General features: G+C 32.6%; 1 protein-coding gene across 17 annotated transcripts in view; it reads right to left on the bottom strand.

The window, feature by feature from the left end:
- The window catches only part of LOC115884078, a 97024-nt gene that overhangs the window by 1100 nt on the left and 76162 nt on the right, over positions 1–19762 (bottom strand). For 12 of the 17 annotated variants that reach the window (XM_030902540.1, XM_030902555.1, XM_030902546.1 and 9 more), the window contains exon 2: positions 5004–5147. In XM_030902540.1, coding sequence (XP_030758400.1) covers positions 5004–5147 — 144 coding nt within the window. Of the gene's footprint in view, positions 1–5003; positions 5148–5251; positions 5271–8208; positions 8575–10983; positions 11207–16694; positions 16811–19762 lie in introns of those variants that run through there. The other 5 variants (XR_004050496.1, XM_030902554.1, XM_030902553.1 and 2 more) reach the window with 5 other exon arrangements.

Genomic DNA, 19762 nt, shown 5'->3' with positions numbered 1-19762 from the left:
ACACCACCTTAAGAAAGCTTCAGAAAGAGCAGAAATAAAATAAATGAGCAGAGAAGAAAAATAAGGGAAGAAAGTGAAGAAAATGTGTAAAAAATGGAAAAATGAACTAAAACCAAATAATGTAACACTTACAACATTATAAAGTCAGTAATGTCAACATAATATATATGGTCGTAAATAAAACAAAAAAAAAATAAAGACATCATATTCAATTGTAGAATACCACTTTATCTAAAGAAGGAAACATGATACCCACGGGGAATTAAGAGACTTAAAAAAAGATCAATCTTAAGATGAGATCATTATATTAAGAAATTAGCAGGGATAACTTAACGGGACTCCCACAGACTCAACTATAGCCTACAATATGTAAGGGAGACTTAATATATCTAAATATGGTAAGAAATGCATAACTGAAAATGGACGAATAAAGGTTGATTCCCACTATATCTTCCGTATCAGCTACATTCCTTTCCGTTTACGTAAAATATTATATCATTGTAAACGAATAGAACAATGCACACTATCCGTTCCATTTGCGTACCGTTTCCATGGTTACGTTTAATAATGTGAATACAGTCACAAATTATATGGAAGGTATACCGAAACGGATATGAAACGAAAACGGAATGTATAGTGAGAGACAATGTGAAAACCTTAAGCTGGAAATCATGATGATGCTGGAATTAAGTATATGGTTTTCAATTTTATTAATTTTACTTAGTTGGTTCCAATAGTATTTTTATATTTATTCCTAATTTAATTATTTAAAAAAAGCTACTATAGTTTCTGAATATTGATTAAGATAGTTCTGTTGTATTGACAATGTATCAATTAATTCATTAATAATATTAACATTTTAAAATTTGATAATATACTACTCCGTATATGTTGCAGGCGTATAGATCGGACAATTCGTCATTTTGCAAAAAGACTAGGCATATTATTAAATAAAAAAGGATATTTTACAAAGAACCTATCTGTCTGATTTCAGTATATACTTCAAGATGCCTAATGAAGACTAGACAGATTGCACAAAACATTTTAGGCGGGATTAGTATAACCAATCTGTATTTATCCAAGGAAAATTTCTTCAGCAAATATCTCTCAAAATTAATATAAAATATCCTAAAAAGGTAATAATTTTGTTAACGAGAGAGTCGTTAGAAAAACTGTAGTAAACATTTGCGGACAAGGGTTCCATGAATGTTCTTGTTAAGTCTGCGAAAAAAAACCAATTTAATACAAATTGCTGCTATTCCAAGAAAAGTGGATTAATGTGCAACTCAAGATATCATGGCAGTAACATTTGTGTTAATATAGGTACCTAGATTATTATATATTCGTAGATATATAGAGATATATTTTGTATAAACTTATAATTATAATTTATGAAAAACGGTTCAATTTGTTTTAGTCCAAACAAAATAAATTTTTTTAGCATAAAGTATTGTTTTCCGTAATAAAATATGTGGTATTTATATTAAAATGCAAATTATTTAATATGCTTTACGTATTTACACTTTTGCTGACTAAACTTTGATCATTTTTTAATCTGCCTGGCAACGATTTGGCATTTTGTAAAATGACTGAAACAGGTAGTCTTTTTGCAGAAATATACAGAAAATAGAAAAAGTAAAGTGAAGTAAAGATTTCAGTTAACGTCTCCTTTTTGCTGCCAGGGCTAATCTGGACGGGGCCTACTTTGTTTACGCGGAATCCGAACCGCGGTCCTCGGCCATATCATGGTCAATGGCCTACCAACTTGGCAAGTGTCTAAATCGACTCTTATTCACGAGATATCCGATCCCATCCGGCCTCGAATGGCGTGAATGAGCTAATGAGCAGTGTGCGTCAATAGATTTTACACTTTTGTCTTGGACAACAGCGCGATACAGAGTTTCGAACCGATCACCCGTCCATCCACTAGTATCGTCGTACATCGCTTAACTTCGGTGTTCTAATGGGAACCGCTGTTTCGACGTAGCTGGGCCGTTGCCTCAGAAAATAGAAAATATAATCATTGTGGTACCCGGTGGTTTTAAGGTGGCTCTTAAAAGTGGCTCACCCCCTATAACTTTTATATTTTTTCAGATAAAAAATCGCAATTTAGTTTGTTAGTATATGACATAAATTAGAATTGATTGACGTTTGACGTATTCAATTGTTTTCGATCACTTCCTGTTTCACCGGAAATGACTACAACTTTTGATTTTTAAATGGCACCTCGGTATTTTGTTACTTTATTCGATAAAAAATGACACTCTGAATAGAATGACATATCATATGTCAACTTTTAACGTTTTCGAATATGGTTTATTTAAAATTACAACATGCGGTTCATAACGACAATTTGACTCAAAATGCCAAGTGTGGGGTACCAAATTATTCGTAAAAAAATGATTTTTCCAAATATGCCAATGAGCCATCCTCATTCCACTTGTGAAGGGTACACAAACGCATTTCAAATACATCTGAAAGTCAACCTTAAAGGTCGTTTAAGGTCTCACAACAAGGTTCTTTCTGGAATCACTCAAGGAGGTTTGAAAGCCACATATGTCAAGGTCAAGCGAACTGCGCATGTGGAGGAGCCCAATCGGCTAATATCTCCTACTATTGAAAGACAGACACACTGGATTGAAATGTTGTCGTCATTTCCGGTGAAACAGGAAGTGACCAAAAACAATTGAATACGTCAATCATTCCTAATTTATGTCATATACTAACATACCAAATCTCATGTTTTTTAATCTGAAAAAAATAAACAAAATTATAGGGGTGAGCCACTTTTGAGACGCACCCGGTATATGGTCCTATATCTCCTACGCGGAACAAAGGGCTTCACTGAAGGTTCTAGATCGGGTTCTTTTTATTAGGCTCTTTGAAAAGCGACTGAAAATAGATAGGCTCTTTGAAAATGTCCGTCTTTTGTTTAAAATGCCGGCCTTATTTAGTATTCCTGTTTTTGTTGGAAAAATATAGCGTTGAACAACAGTAATGAATAGAATCCGAAAAATTCTATAGAATGTGCTAATTGATCCTTAGAATTGATATTAATTAATATTGAATATTATAAAAATTTCATTAACGTCCGAAATCATAGATAGACAAAAAACTCGTCTGTAGGTACGTGTCTAAAATAATGTTTAAATATAGTCTGATTAGATGTCTGAATATAGACAATGTTTTTTGTGTATCTATGGAGTTGGAAGTTAACGAAATTTTTAATTGGTAATATTTTTTATCATGTTATCATGTTTAACATTACATGTTAACATGTTAATAACATTATGCTACGTATGCGACATTTTTTGCTTATCTATGAAGTCGGGCGTTACTGAAATTTTTAATTGGTAATATTTTTAGCGAATCAATTAGCACATCTTAGAGTATTTGTGCGATGTAATTCAGGAATCTAATCTCACAACTATGTTTAACATTATTATTGTCACGTAGGCGATGTTTATTGTCTATCTATGGAGTCGGGCGTTAATGAAATCGTGAAATGTCAATATTTTGAACGAATTTAATTCATACATCTTATAGAACTTTCGGAGTGATATTTGGAGATATTTTTTACTTAAAAAATCGATTTTGACTGCTAATGTCGCTAGACTATTTTTGTTCATAACTTTGTTAATACAACTTGAATAATCTTAATAAATAGTCAGGAATTATAGAGAGATAACTCTTATTCTAGAATAGTTACTGATGGAATCAGTGTTGGGAGAATTGTCAGCTCAGGAGCTTGGAGCACCCTCAAAAAGGAAATTCACTCCCTGTGGACGACATATCAAGAATGTAATTTTGAGAAACACCTTAATGTAGTATTCAGCAATAAAAAGAACTGGGAGAGGGAAACGTTTGCTTAGGAGTTAAAAGACCTAACCTAACCAAACTTTGCATACTGATTCTTCCAAAAAAAATGCAGGAACAAGGATCGGAGTGTTTGGGTCGAGAACTAAATACTCCGAACCAATGGGCACCTACCCTAGCATCCTATAGTCAAAAATCTGCACTATCGAAAGATGCGTATAACTTATCTTAGATAGGAACTATTGGAAACAAGAAATAGTCATCTTAACTGATAGTCAAGCAGCAAACAAAACCAAGTCCCCCTATTCTGGGTACCAGTTCACCAAGGGATAGAAGACGATGAGAAAGTAAATCATCTAGCTAGAAAAGGAGCGAACATTTCACTAACTGGGCCAGAACCGTTCTGCATTCCAAGTGAAAACCAACTAAAAGCCGAACCCAACAATTTGGAAGACTCCTAATAACCTGAAATAAGATTCCTGCAACGGTCTAAGACACTCAAAGAAGTTTCTCAGGATTTACGACCGAAAAAAATCAAAGATTTTCCGTGATTAAGGTCACCAAGACACTGTCTCCATAATAATAATTAACACCTCGCTAGATTGAAGCTAAGAAAAAACGGCGAATGCAGATTCTGTGAGAAGAATTGAGAAACACCAGAACACCTTATCATTGAGTGCGCCAAGACGACAATCATTCGTGCATTAAACTTTGGTACGACTGATATCGGAGATGGAGAACTACTATAAGTGAAGAAAGGGGGACACAATAGATCTGTAAGGTTGCAGTGATTAATTCCCTCTCACATTCATTCTACATTCTAACTGACAGGCAAAACGTAAGGTAAAACGTTATGTTTACGCATGTCAACGCATATCTGTGACGACCATATACTAGGGCTGGCATTTCTGGTCTTGGGTCCCGATTTTCGTGTGGACGAAGAGTACGGTCAATACGCTTAGAGAAATAAGATGTACTGAATAAAGACAGAAGGCAAGTATTTTCCCAAGGGTATGGAATCTAGCGTCAGATTAAGTGGTCTAATGTAGTAAGTCAATCTAGTAAGTCTCTGACTTACTAGATTGCCATACCGATTCACTCCTATATGCTGGTCTGTAAGCCGTTTTACCCCTTTTATTTAATGTTAAAATAACACATTAAGTAAAAGCTAGAATTTTTTTTCTTACCGTCATCGTATTTCGGAGGTTTGTTCATTTCGTTCATGATGCTGATGTGTTCAACCGAGACAAACGCTTCAGGAAACCGCTGTTGCTGCTCTTGCCCTTGAACTCGGCCGCTGATGCTGTAAACATTTTGTTCCTGCTGTTGAGCTGTAACAAAGAAAATTCTTTTAGAAAAACACTACTAACCACAAAACACGGTTGTAGCGTAACTAGCTCAAGTTATTTAATCATTATTTCTTTGCGATACTGACGTCATCGTCTGTAGATGATTTCTAGACTGTGTCGGCGACATCGAAAGGAGTAAAAGTGAAATGAGTCTGAGATAGTCGTGTAACCTTAACTTAACATCACGTGCATGGTTGTTGCACTGTAATATTAAAAATTATAGGTACACTGAAAAAAAAAACGAAAATTGGCGAATTATGGTTAATTTGACTAACATTTATTTACAATAAATAAAATTATATTTAATCACTTAACTAAGAAACTCATGTAAACGATTTCTTCAAAAAATTTCGTGTTTGTAGTTAACAAATTTATAATTTATATATTTATATTTTTTTCTATACCGGGTGCGTCTCAAAAGTGGCTCACCCCTATCATTTTTTTTTATTTTTTCAGATAAAAACGAAATTTGGTATGCTAGTATAATGACGTAAATTGATTGACGTATTTAATTGTTTTTTTTTTCATATGTCAAGTTTTGACACTTTTGCATATGGTTTATCTGAAATTGTAACATGCGGTTCAAAACGACAATTTGACTCGAAATACCAAGTGTGTGGTATCAAATTATTCGCAAAAAAAATCTCTTTTCAAATATGCTAATGATCCACCCTTGTTCCTTCTGAAAAAATTGAGTTATGATTAAAAGATCTATTTGGGTATTTTTTAACCGGCCAGGACACGGCACGAGAAACATTAGATGATGAAGTGTCATTTTCTATCGAATAAGGTAAAAATATACCGAGGGTGCCATTTAAAAATCAAAAGATGTATTCATTTCTGGTGAAACAGGAAACGACAAAAAGCAATTGAATACGTCAGTCAATCCTAATTTATGTCACATACGAACATACCATATCTCGTTTTTTTTTATCTGAAAATATAAAAAAGTTATAGGGGTGAGCCAGTTTTGAGACCCACCTGGTATATTTTTAAATATAAAAATATTTAGCTCTCGAATTATAGGATTAGGTTACAGATTACAGATATACTAATTACAAGTGCTGATTGGCTATTTATAGATATACCTATTAAGAATTTTATTTATATAGGGTTTTCCTAAACTGATCAATCATGTAAAATAATTCTAGTGAATTTATTTCTGGAAAATACATTGCATCTATAAACATAGATGTTTTGAATAATTCATTTTTTTATTCTTAACTTCAGATAGGTATACTAACAGATATTGTCAAAGCTAAAAATATTTATTTTAATTTGTTATTATTTTTTTCGTTTTCCATTGCGCCATCAGTATAAAATATACACAAAATTATTTATTATAGCCCCATAGTATGTTGAAAATACAAAAACAAAATGTGCCTAATTAAGTGCAATTTTGGTGAATATATATATATATACACATTATTAGACAATAAAACGGGGATCATAATATAATATGCAAATTATTGGAAAAACAAACAAAATTATGGTCCTATTTTTCTCTAAACATAATTATTAAATCCCCTTGTTTTTCACAAACGTTAAAAACAAATGCATAAAAAGTAAATAAGATTAAGCAAATTAGTTAAATTAAAATCATTATTACAACTCATGTTATTATTATTTTTAATTATTCGTAGAATATAGGTACACAAAACATATAACATTTTATAAACGAGGCTACTGATCATGTTTAAAAATAGGCGTAAAAAATAAAAATAATATTTTGAGGAATATTGTTTTCCTCTGCCAGCTTCGATTTAAATAAATAATTAATTAAGAAGACTAGAAAATTCAATTTGCCTCTTAGTTTTTTGATATCAGTTATAAACAAAATATTGTAGATAAACGATTAAATTTTTACAAATGTAAATTTTGGGTTCGTTGAAGGACTATTAGAGCTACAATTTACAAATATGTTTACAAGATACAAGTGTCCGAAATAAATAAAAAAAATTATAGTTGTATTTTTTTAAATGGAACCTGTATATTAATTATTTTATTTTTACATTCTACGATTGATTGAGAATTTTTTTCGAAAGTAGACTTACAAAATATACAGGGAGTTCTAATATTCCCTGGAATAGAACAATTACGTATTTCTTGAAACAAAATAAGTTAATTGTTAAATGGAAAATGGAAAAAAGAAATTATTTTTTAGAAGTCAGCTTCGGAAAAAGATTTTTTCCTCTAAAAGTATGCGTAGTGGCGTTTTTTACAAGACAAAAAATATAGCAAATATTAGAAGGGCTATTTTACGAAAAAAAATCGGCAGCCCAAAAAATCTCATTTAAATCGGAATAACGGTTCTTATTATATCTTAAAAAATGTGTTTATTTTTTTTAAATTTGATGCTCTCTAACGGACAAACGAAGCACTTTTGTTTAGAGATAAATTGTGTGAACTTACTCTGATTCAAAAAATACGTAATAATTCTATGTCCACGGAATATTGGGACACCCCGTATAAACCAAATTTGTAACACTTTTAAATTTTTTTTAGTTTAATCTCAATGCAATTCAGTTATGCTGATTTGCTTGTGAACCCTCTATACAGGGTGAGCCTTAAATAAGTATAAATATTTTCAGGGTTGGTAGTGACCAAATTGATTGCTGATAGCTCATAAAGTATGTCCATAAGGTTAAACATTTCCGACAATTTAGTTTTATAAACAATGTTTAATGTATGAGTAGTAAAAATATATTAAATTCAATTTGGTTACAATAAAAAAATTAAACCTAGTTCTGAAAAAACAGTAAAATAATAAAAAAATTAAACCTAGTTCTGAAAAAACAGTAAAATAATTTCTAATAACAATCGTGAAAGGAATAATTTAATACTAGTTTTACTAAAATGAGATACGTACTTGCAGTATAAAAAATAACAATTTTAGTGAAACAATGTAACATTCAATGCAATTCAACAAAAATGCTATATGGGTAAAAATAATGTCGGATTGTGGCAAATAAAAAAACTGTTTGTTAAGATATTTTTTTGGTATAGCAGTGCAATTTATTAGAACACAAAATCTGTAACGCACCCACAATAATAACTGTCGAAATACATTCATATTCCTCATACTTTCTCTCATTATTTTTTATCCTCCACTGTATATACACATACGCGAAAAACACAACCAAAGTCACGAACAGCCAAAACAACAACATGTCCGCCGGCCGGGACGCGAAAACTTCCGACTCAACTCAAAAAATCGGCCAAAAAGTTCACCGAGCCACGTATGTAAACAAATCTAGTGTTAATTAAGGTAAATGAGGTAAGTACACAACGAAATGTAATTCGTTGACGCCACCACGGGTTGAGATTCATGATCAAATAATATTTTTACGATCAACGATATTGCGCGCAGTGAATATACCTCGACTTGCCGGATCCTTGTCGAGTGACAAGTTAACTTTTTCGAAAACAACACGTGAGTTAAAATTAGATAAGGCGCCGCATAGCTGTGTTGGATGTAAAAAATAGCCTGTAAGATAAAAAGTTAAAATTAATTCGGATCAATAAAATTGATGTTGCCTTGTGACGATCCTGATGGCTTGCTTGAATGCTACACTGAAAAAAATCCGAAATGTAACGAATAAATGGTTTGTTTGGTCAATATTTATTAAAATTACTTGTGTTTTGTTATAATTTAATAAAAATATAAACACTGGCTAAAAAACCGCAGCGCCGCGGGCCGGTGGTAATGTTAGTGTATATGTTACGGTTAAGGTCCGATGTCCGGGTAATGTCGACATTACTCGGTTAATCTCGAGAATAACCCTAGAGAATAACACACAACAAGACAACCAAAAACAAACCAAACCAAACATTAACCTCTGTTAATGTCGACATTAACCGGACATCGGACTTTAACCGTAACATATACACTATCCCGGCCATTATGTGACATGATATTTCTATATCTGTAAATGCCGGTAAGAGGCTTTATAATAGGCCTTTATAATTAAAGAGGCTTTATATAAAAATAATTCGGGATCAAAATCAACGGTGAACTGATTATACCATTCGCTATGCTGACGATACGGCTATTTTGTTAGGATGATCTAGGTTTCCAAAATCTCATATTCTGTTAATGCAATGGGACAGACAATGAAACTGAATATAATTGTTTCTAAGACAAAACTCACGGTCTTCAGCCGTCAGCCATAAGTCAACGCGTCACTACAGATAAATGGACAAAACATCGAAAGAGTATCCAATTTTAAATACCTCGGATGCTACATCACTGAGCAATTTGGCCCGGATAGAGAAATTAGATGTATCAGGATTGAATCTGCTTTGTAACAATAATCTGAACTTAAAGTTGAGACAAAGAATGATTAAATGTTACACCTAGTATGTGCTCTTATATGGAGCTGAAATCTGGATATTCAAAGCTGCCACAATCAACCGTCTAGAAACATTTGAAAGGTGGTGGCATAGACGAATGCTAGGAATACCATGGGTGGCTATGCAAAAGAATGAAGCAGTCTTATACAGGCTATCATGCTTCGACCATGTTCTTAGAGGAAATCGTTACCGTATCCTAGAACTTATAATAAAGAGTAAAATAGAGGGCCGCAGGGGCGTAGGAGGAAAACAAATTTCCTGGTTGGGGCACATCCGGGAATGGACAGGCATACATAGTGCCGAACAATTGTTTAGAGTGGTAAGAGAATCCCTGAAAACAGGGGTCAGCTCGCCATCTTGATTGCGAACCTCAGGGTTCAGGGGACCTGACAAGGCACAGTAAGAAGAAGAATAAGAAATGCCGGTAGAAGATTGAATTAATTTATCGTTGACGGCCGTATGCACCTAACCTGGCAGATAAAACCCGTTCAATGGCGGCTTACTGTATTTTAAACATCCAATACCGCCGTAATGATAACATATCCTAATATCTTTGCATTTTCATTTTTTGACTTATTGAGCCGTTATTAATATTTGATGATTGTAAAAAAATGATGGGGGGGGGGGTAAAACATTCAATTTTAAAAACAAACTATTCAAAGCAATCGGATGCGCATTAATCAAACAGAGAAAACCAAAATAAAAATAGGGAAATGAAAGCAATCAAAACAGGCTGTAAGTGAATTTTGATTGCTAGAGCTATATATAGACTTAATACCTAACTTTAAGGTCCACCGAATACACCAAAAATTATTTAAAATATCGTTTAATTCTAGATTTAATTTATCTGGTGCATTATTTCTTGAAAATTCCTTGCCAAAAGCGGAAGTGTTCTTGTAAAATGGGATTTTAATTTGGACATCGACTAAATACGTTGTTGATTGTATCTATTCAAAATAAAATAGATTGTGTGGTTTTATTGAAATTTTAATGAAAAAAAAAAACAAAAGTATTCAAAGAATAATAATACACCAATCTTATAACCAAGACTAAACATCAGAATCTAAATTTTCAGCAGAACAAAACTTTTTCGCCAGTTAGTCTAGTCACATTGACATTTGACTTGATTAACTCATTCCTATTGGCTAACCATGTACATGTGTTTGAATTTAAATCCTGATTGTCCTGATAAGCCTTGTCGCTTTTTGCATTTAAACCGGATTTTCAATACTAAATATCTTATGAATAATGTCGATCTTTGCAAGAAAATATTATGCAGTTTGATAGTTCTTTTGATAACGAGTAAAATGTCGTATAAAACACAATTTTCAAAAATGTGTGACTTCTCGGGTTTTGAATTTAGACGCCTGATATAAAATATCAGCTTTATCGTTGACTCACCCTGTGTAGCTTTCGAAATATTGATACTATTCTATATTATTATTATGGATTTATGAGTACTCACAAAAGGTCTGAGATATCCTGCAATAACCAATAAGATGATTTCTTGTTTTCATTCGCCATTGTAGGAAAACGTAAGCCAAAAACAACACAAACAACAAATACACCGTCCACACAAAATCCATCGTATGTTATAATAATGTTAATTCCTTTTATTGGTTGAACATTAACAACTTTCATTAAACATAGAAAAAATCAAGTCATACAACGTCGCTTCTAAAATAGAAAACTAAAACATATCTCACATACGTACGTCAGTGATACTTCTATTAATTTTAGGTAAAGTATGACAATATAAGGCGGAATAGTATTGAATGATTTTCATTATTGTTTACAAGTTTTTATGGTTAGTTTGTTGGCGAAATTACCTTGATATTGGAAAGCACCAAACAAGTAGCTGATGAAATTTATAAACATGATTAATAAAAATAGACTACATATTTTAGAAAATGCATCATATTTCACTGCATTATATTTTAATTTTTATCTTATTTCTTTGGTTTCAAAAATTTATATCAAATTAAACTAATTAATATATTTTTGTGTACACGCACCATAGCTTCATATACATGGTGTCCCAATATTCCGTGGACATAAAAGTACTGCGTATTTTTGGAGTCAAAATAAATTCATTGTTGATAATTGTTGCTGATTTGAGGTGCCTATGTTGTGCTAAATGCTTTAACGTTGACGACAGGGTGAAAAATACCCAAGTAGCATTTTCACGACTTGCAACCACATGGTTACTAAACACAACGTTGGATTAGTTACAAAAAATAGTTAGCTCCGTACCTTGGGTATTAAAATAAATGTAAACGTTGTTGTAACGTTGTGCCGACGTTGAACTAGTACTACAACAAAGTAAAAGCTTCTGCGACGTCGAATAAACGTTATTTTCTTGTAACCTTTTTTGCTTAAGTGATCTTTAGGTGATTCGGACAACGTAGTTACAATGTTGGGCAATAAAGAATTTTCCGACGTCACTTTCAGGACCTATTCCAACGTTATGCAAACGTCGTCTGTTTTACTAATTTCAAGGTTGTTTAGATTTCCTTATTCTTACGTTGGTAGGACGTAGAGCCACTACCTTTTCGCTACTTTCTTTGTTCTGTTCAGTCAGACAGTTCAGTGCTGTTTTTGTTTTTATAAAAAAAAACTTAATTAAAATGGGACATAAGAAAGGTACATATAAAACTAAATTTAAATATATATCGACATATTACCGATACTTTATCCACTTTCTCGTTTATTTAGAATATAGAGGGCGGCACAAGCTAGACTCTAGGATGACTAAATTAGGCAATCTTGCGACTAGTATACTACCTGTTAAGGCTGAACTGCGACTTTATTAGTCCAGTATGAGACTACTCGAACTACTCCATCTTAATCTCCAAAACAACAAAGTGAAAGCCGCTATGTTGTTGAATAAGAAAATGTTTCGTTCCTAAAGTAGCAATTCCTGCTTTTTGAATACATTAACTTGAAATATGTGACCCTAAACAATTTTTTCGCGGAAACAATTTTTTCGACTGCGAATAAATTATTCCCATTTTATTAAACGAAAATTCAAGAAATTTTTTAAAACTTCTTTAATCTTAGTATTTTTCAAACTAGAAACAATACATTTATCAATAAAGTTGTTTGCGTTTAACTTTTTTGCCTTGGGTAACGAGTTACAGAGTCGGTTAAAGTGTTTCAATAATTATGATCCTCAAACATCCTCCAGACTTAAATACTTTTGTTTTGTTTTTCTTTACTGCCATCTGGCATATGTCTCTAGCTAAATCATAAAAATAATATTCTTACTATAATTATCCCAATTTAGGACAAAACGCGACTTAGACGCCATATTATTATAGTTTTATATTTCTGTGAATTAGGATTTTAAACAACGTTGCAGTTTGTACTAAATTAAGCTGCTAGCCAACGTCGGTATCCAACGTCGTTTCGACCCAAAAATTATTCTCCAAACTAGTGCAGACTAGGGTTGGCACGAGGTTGTGCCGACGTTACGACCCGACGTTTGATCGCGTGACACAACGTTGTCCCGATGTCCAAATGCTGCTTGGGTACCCCCACCCCTACATCCATTTTAGTATAAATATTTTTTTATTACTCCGACAACTATTTTTTTTAAGTAAACTTGCCACAAACATTTTGAAATGTTTTCAATTATTGATACTTTTCGATGTTATTCTTCACAATGACGATGATAACAGTGGCTTTGGTGATTATTGTTGTGTACAATTGAATATTATGGTTCTTAGTGTCAAATATTGTGCAAAAGTCATTGATCTTGTTGAAGATGGCTGAAATTATGAATATTCGCTTGGTCCATGAATAAGAATGGGAAAACATAACACAATATACTTATCAGCAGCCTCATTACAGACAGTATAGCAGCCGAGGGAGGCAATACAAAGGTTGAGACTATTTTTTACAAGTTTTTTGTTTTTTTTTGGACACTTAGTTATTACAGTTATTGGTTATTACAGGTATTTTTTTAATATCTTTAGTTCTGTTAGGGTTACTATTATTTATTAAAACCAAGCCTGTTTCGATACTTTTTAACGTTTTTTAAATTTTAACTATTTCCTATCACTGTCGATATGGCATTACGACAATATATAGTCACCAAAGCCACTTCTTGATAATGAAAAATAACATCATAAAGTAATGATAGTTGAAAAAATTGCAAATTGTTGGTGGCAAGTCAATTTCGCTCTTAAAAATTAATCAAGGCATGTGTTTACATGAGTCAAAAAAGAGACATGTTTCTGACCGAAAAATAATGCTTTTTGAAAATTTGCTCACGAAATTATTACACAGCGTGTTTGAAAGTTAGAGTAAAAGACAACCCTTCAATTAACCCTGTATAATAAGCCAAACACTAAAGTTTATAAAAAACTGACTTTTTGAATTAAAGTTGATAGATTTATATATACAATTTGCTACAAAATTCATGAAAAATGGGCTAAAAGTAAAAAATATAACACTTTAAGCTTGACGAAAAAAAATTCCGTTGCGTTTTTTTGCATCTGAGTGTACTTTAATTAGAAACAGAGTTTAATTAATACTCACGATAGTTTAGGAATCTTCTGTAGTATCCAAACGCATTAAGTTTACTTCTTATACGTATATGTAATAAAACGTACATTAAAAAAATCAAGAAAAAAACTTGCACAATCCACACATGATAGCTCAACATTTTTTGGATATTCTGTAGGTATTTTAATTTTATTGGCACACTATACTACTAATGTTTTATTGAAATATACAACTGATCAAACAACTTATTTACAAAAGACAGTATACGAGTACTAGATGTTTTTTAATAATACATTTAACTTGTCTATTGAGATTAATACTAGTTTATAAAAATATTTCTAACTATTTCAAATTAAATAAAAATCTATCATTTGCTTTTATATTTTCTAAGAAAATAGTTACTTTGTTAATATTATAGGTGGTTGGGATTTCTAATAGATATAGCAATATATTAAATGCAGATTATTTACAGATGCATTGCGTTAATAAAATGTAATTTAAAATTTTAATTAGGTATGTATTTATTATGAAAAATCTTATGACAGAGTGGTTTATTTGACGTTACAATTTTTACAATATTGTAAGGAGTTTGATTATTATTATTTCCGGAATTTTGTCCGGAGGACAAAATCATAACATTACAAAGATAAAAAATCGAATAGAATTTGAAACTAATATACAGGGTGGTCCGAACTGTATTCCGGAAACTTCAGCAGCATATTCTGCAGATAAAAATAAGTAAAAAAGTTCTTATAAATGTATGTAACCTAAAATGCTAAAGTTAGTTTAATAACCAAACCTAAAATGCTTAGTTTCGGAGATACAGGGTGTAGAAGTTTCATTTTTATTTCGATTTTTTCGAAATAATTTCTGAAGTAACATCAATATTTGGATGAAATTTGGTATCTTGGAGTTTTTTGATATGAGAAATTCAATTTTGATATTATATTTTGATGTCAATATGACTCCTATTTGTAGAGGGCGCCACCTACATATTTTTAACTGGTTTGAAGAGTAATAACTTTTCGTCTGTACCTGTATAAAACTACTAAGTAAAAAAATATACATTTACGATGTTTTTAACGTAAAAAAGATCTCTTGGTAAAAATCGCTACGAGTAATAGTTCTCGAGATATTTGAAATCAAAATTATCAATACCTGTCATCATTGACATAAATTAAACATGTTGACTAAATAGTTAATAGACGGAAATCATAAATTTGAAATGTTTTTGTGCCAAACCATCATCAATCATCATTTTTACGAAGAAAATTTTATGATTAATTTAAAAAAAATAAAAATTTTCCAAATTTATCTTTTTAGTCAAATAACTACCTACTCAACATGTTTATTTTTTGTCAATAATGACATGTATTGACTTTCCCATTCTAAATATCTCGGGAAGGGTTGCTCGTAACGATTTTTAGCAAGAGACATTTTTTACGTAAAAAAATACAAAAATGTATATTTTTTCACTCAGCAGTTCTCTACAGGTACAAACAAAAAGTTATTACTCTTCAAAACAGTTAAAACACATGTAGGTGGCGCCCTCTACAAATAGGAGTCATAATGACATCAAAATCAAATTTCTCATGTCAAAAAACTAACAGACACCAATTTTCATCCAAATATTGACGTTACTTCAGAAATTATTTGGAAAAAATCGAAATAAAAATGAAACTTCTACACCCTGTATCTCCGAAACTAAGCATTTTAGGACATACAAAAGAAGTTTTTTACTTCTTTTTATCTGCAGAATATGCTCCCGAAGTTTCCGGAATACAATTCGGACCACCCTGTATATGTATACAAATTATAAAATTTGTATACAAATTATAAAATAAGGTGTTTTAAATGTTTAATGTAACCATTTCAAGACGATATTTTTAATTTAATTAAGCAAAATTGAAATTTATATAATACCTGCATCAGACCAATAATGACATATGGTATAGAAATCCGAGAGGAAACAAACAAGACCAAAAGCATGTCAAGAGTCGCTAAAATGAAGAACCTAAGAACCATAATGGGGAAGACTAGAAGAGACAGAATTAGAAACACAAATATCAGACAACAATGTGGAATACAGGACGTAGTGAGATGGGGCTCTTGAATCAGGGAAACCATGGGTAAGAGACAGCCGGAAAGATCTCCAAAAAGATGGAAAGACAGTTGGCAATCTATCTCCCAAGAACTCCTACACAGGCAACCTTAAAATTAACAGATAGAAAGATCTCAAATAAGTAAAAGAAGAAGAAGAAAAAATTTTTATACAACATTTTATGCAACCAGGATGGGGATTTACAAGTTTTCAAAAGCAATTATTTTACATACACTAATATAATATCATATACTCAAAGACCAAGATGACATTTCTCGCAAATTTTGAAGTATAATTAGTGGAAAAGTTAAAAGTTTGATAAATTTTTCTAGTAATTGAAAATATCTACAACTAATTTTGACGTTCTGAATGCTTATATTATAATTAAAGGAACAAACTTCTACGCTAATTGAAACCACTAATTCATTCCACTAATTGCGAGATTCTGAATGAAGTTTAAGAACTACAAAGAGAGTATAGATATGTGATGGCGGCTCCACCATAACTGAAAGTGATTGAATAACCAACTGAAGATGATATTTATGATAATGAAAAATTATTTTTACCTTGTACGGATATTTTATCTGTGTGTCCTCTTCTGTAAATACTGTAAACAATATAACACAAAAAATAGAGTAACGCAGTTATCATGCAAACTATAGTATCAGCCATACTTCTTGGCTTGAATGTACATTATACAAAAATTGTAATGAATTGCCAAAAAATATATGTATATATAGTTCAAATATTATCTTATCGATGAAGATGAATCAATCAAATTGCAAATACTTCATTGATTTGATTCAATAGTAAAATTTACTCTAAAATAAAAATACTTCCTGTGGGGGAGTAAGGTCTGCCCTATCCACCATGTAGGAGTTTCTTACTTTTCTAGTTTTATTCAGCAATGATGAACTTTTCAACGATTATGTTTATTACCGTAAAAATAAGATGATAAAACACATACAAACAAGTACTATAATACTAACAAATAGTACCTATAAAATAGTAGTACTAACAAATAGTACCTAATAACTAATAAGTGATAAATGAATATAAAAGAGTACTTTTCCAGAAAATCTTTGAGAGAATTAAGAGAATTAAGAACGCGTATCGACTGTTTCCCAAGCGAGTTCAAAACAAGAAGTGTCAGAAAAAGGGCAAAAGTGGACTCGAACCTTCGCGTCCCTTTGCATCTTACGTCACAGACAAGTGTCTCAAACATATGGCTCGAAATATGGATTAGCGCATTCTTTCTTCCCAGTGGCGTTGCACTCCAACACTTCCTCTATGAGATGCGAGACCTTGTCTTTTGTGGAGAAACTCCTAGTCAGGTGCTAGGGAGCATTCTCTCTATCACTTAGGTTAGGTCTAAAGAGCCTCCCAATGCCTTGTCCTTGGCTGTAGAGTCGTGGCCAGGAAATTGCACCTAGACTTATAACGATGCCGGATGGGACTACCCTCTCTACTACGTCATACAAGGCACCCTCTTCTGTCTGTGGTCATGTATCAGGGGCAGAGGGAGTGGGTCTTAGCTGAACCGCCCGGACTAAGAGGAGACAACCACATCAAAAACCTAAATCCTATGATGGCGGGACCAGGCCAAAGGGATACGTGGCTAGATAAAAGACTAGCCTCTACTAGTCTCAACCTTGGGGCACCAGAGAGTAACCCATTATATCCTCGTCTACCTTACATGTCCTGCAGAAATAAACGTTTAACACTTGTGGAGTATCACCAGCTTTGCCAGAACTCTAATATAAAGACATCGAGTTAGCGAGTCATCAATCCGAAGGAGGAGGGCCATAGTCTGGTCCTCACAATAGGAATTGACCTCAAATCGAAGGAGGCAATAGAGAAAGAGAGATATATCCTCTATTATAGATTCGGAACTACATCGATATCAGGTATAAGGAGAGACCAGGAAAAAAGGAAGAGAAAACGGAGACAGATCCTCCAGCCTCCACCTCAAGGGTACCGGAGACAAGCATCTCGACTGTGAAGGGCACCGAGGGCTAAATTGCAACCATGGAGGGGCGTCTTTAGAGGGGTAGATTTGTCCACTTGTCGGAGGATGAACAGTTGTTGTCAAAGGAGGATAGGAAATACCCTATCTCCCTACAACCGGATGATCATCTCCATGTATTATGAGTTATCGACTGTATTATAAGTTATAACTCAAGAAAGGGGGACACAAGAATTCTTTGCAGCAGTTTTTCAGATTGGCTATGTATTTGGTCTTTTAAATTATTTTTTTTATTTTAAATTCTTTTGCCTATTGTTTTATTTTATCTTATAAAATGATATTAAGTTCAGACTTCCTCAATAATCTATTATTAGAATATTTTTTTTAGTTTTCTATTATCAATACCGTGACCCGTAACTTTAATAATTTATAAAGTGAATAGTTTTGTAACAACTATGATTGTGTAACTATTTCCTTTTGATTAAAATCTCGCTATTGCTTATCAGTTATTAAAATTGTTATAATAGAATCATATTAAACTACGCGCTAATAGGTATGCAATTTTTAGTTGGCCAACTATTTAGTTGCAAAAGTGAAATCAATACATTTTTATGGATCCGATCGGCCGACTATTTAATGGTCTGCAGAATGTGGATGCGGCTCCATAAGAATACATTCCGTAATATGCATAGCCCTATTCCGTACGCGCCAGAGAATTTTTAGTCGGCCGACTAAACAGTGTTTTTTCCGGGATTAGAATCTATAATCCCGGGATCCCGGGATCATAGCAGTAGTTAATTTTCTAGATGTGGTCTCTAGAAATTTTATGATATCATGTTAATTAACTTTTGACGTAAGTAGAGGTATTTATTTATTTAATAGCTTTTTTGGTTTATCCGAAGATCCTGGAACTACGCCAGTGTTGTTGTTCATAGTTTGAAGAATGAATTATGTTAAGTCTGTGGGCAAATCAAACTGTAGATAAACGGTATGTTAACATTTTTACTTCTATATGTTGGGTCAAAACAAATAAATGTATATGGTTAGTCATTCTTTGATACATCTCCCTTTTTTCTTCTGCAATCAACGGTTTGATTTGGTCATACATATCTTATTTTTGTTTGACAGAATTTTAGGTATCTCAATAATTTCGACCATGTTCAAAAACGATCTTTTTCTTAAAATGTGTAATAAATTTCAGTATGCACTTCAACCAATCGGAATATCTAATTTAATACTTTTTTAATCAGACTTGAAGAAAAATAAAAGTTCTTATCTCTGTATTAAAATAACCCCCTAGGGCCCCCAGTAACGAAGCATGATTAGAAAAGTATTTAATAAATACTATCTTGATCTCAACAAGTTTGTTTGGGTGTATTTTATGGCAATTTATTTCTGGATATCTTGATTAATGCGTGATTCTCACTATAACGTACCGCCACCGTCAATGTCGATGTATTCTTTAAATTAAATTACTAACATGAACATAGGTAATATAGGTATTACTATTTTTGTGTATGGATCATATTCTGCCCGCGCAATGCCCGTAAAACTTCGATCTCCCATATACTTCATGTTTTCTGTGGACGCGGTAGTTCGACGTGACAGTAAAAACTGCGCCTTAAGGTACGTCCATAGTGCACAAGTGCACCGGTTTTCCGGTGCCCG

The sequence above is a fragment of the Sitophilus oryzae genome, unplaced genomic scaffold (assembly GCF_002938485.1).
Source record: "Sitophilus oryzae breed Bouriz unplaced genomic scaffold, Soryzae_2.0 scaffold_2014_pilon_pilon, whole genome shotgun sequence".
In the NCBI taxonomy this organism is placed as follows: Eukaryota; Metazoa; Arthropoda; class Insecta; order Coleoptera; family Curculionidae; genus Sitophilus; species Sitophilus oryzae.
The sequence above is the reverse complement of the archived record's forward strand: the minus strand, read 5'-3'. Positions and strand labels throughout refer to the sequence as shown.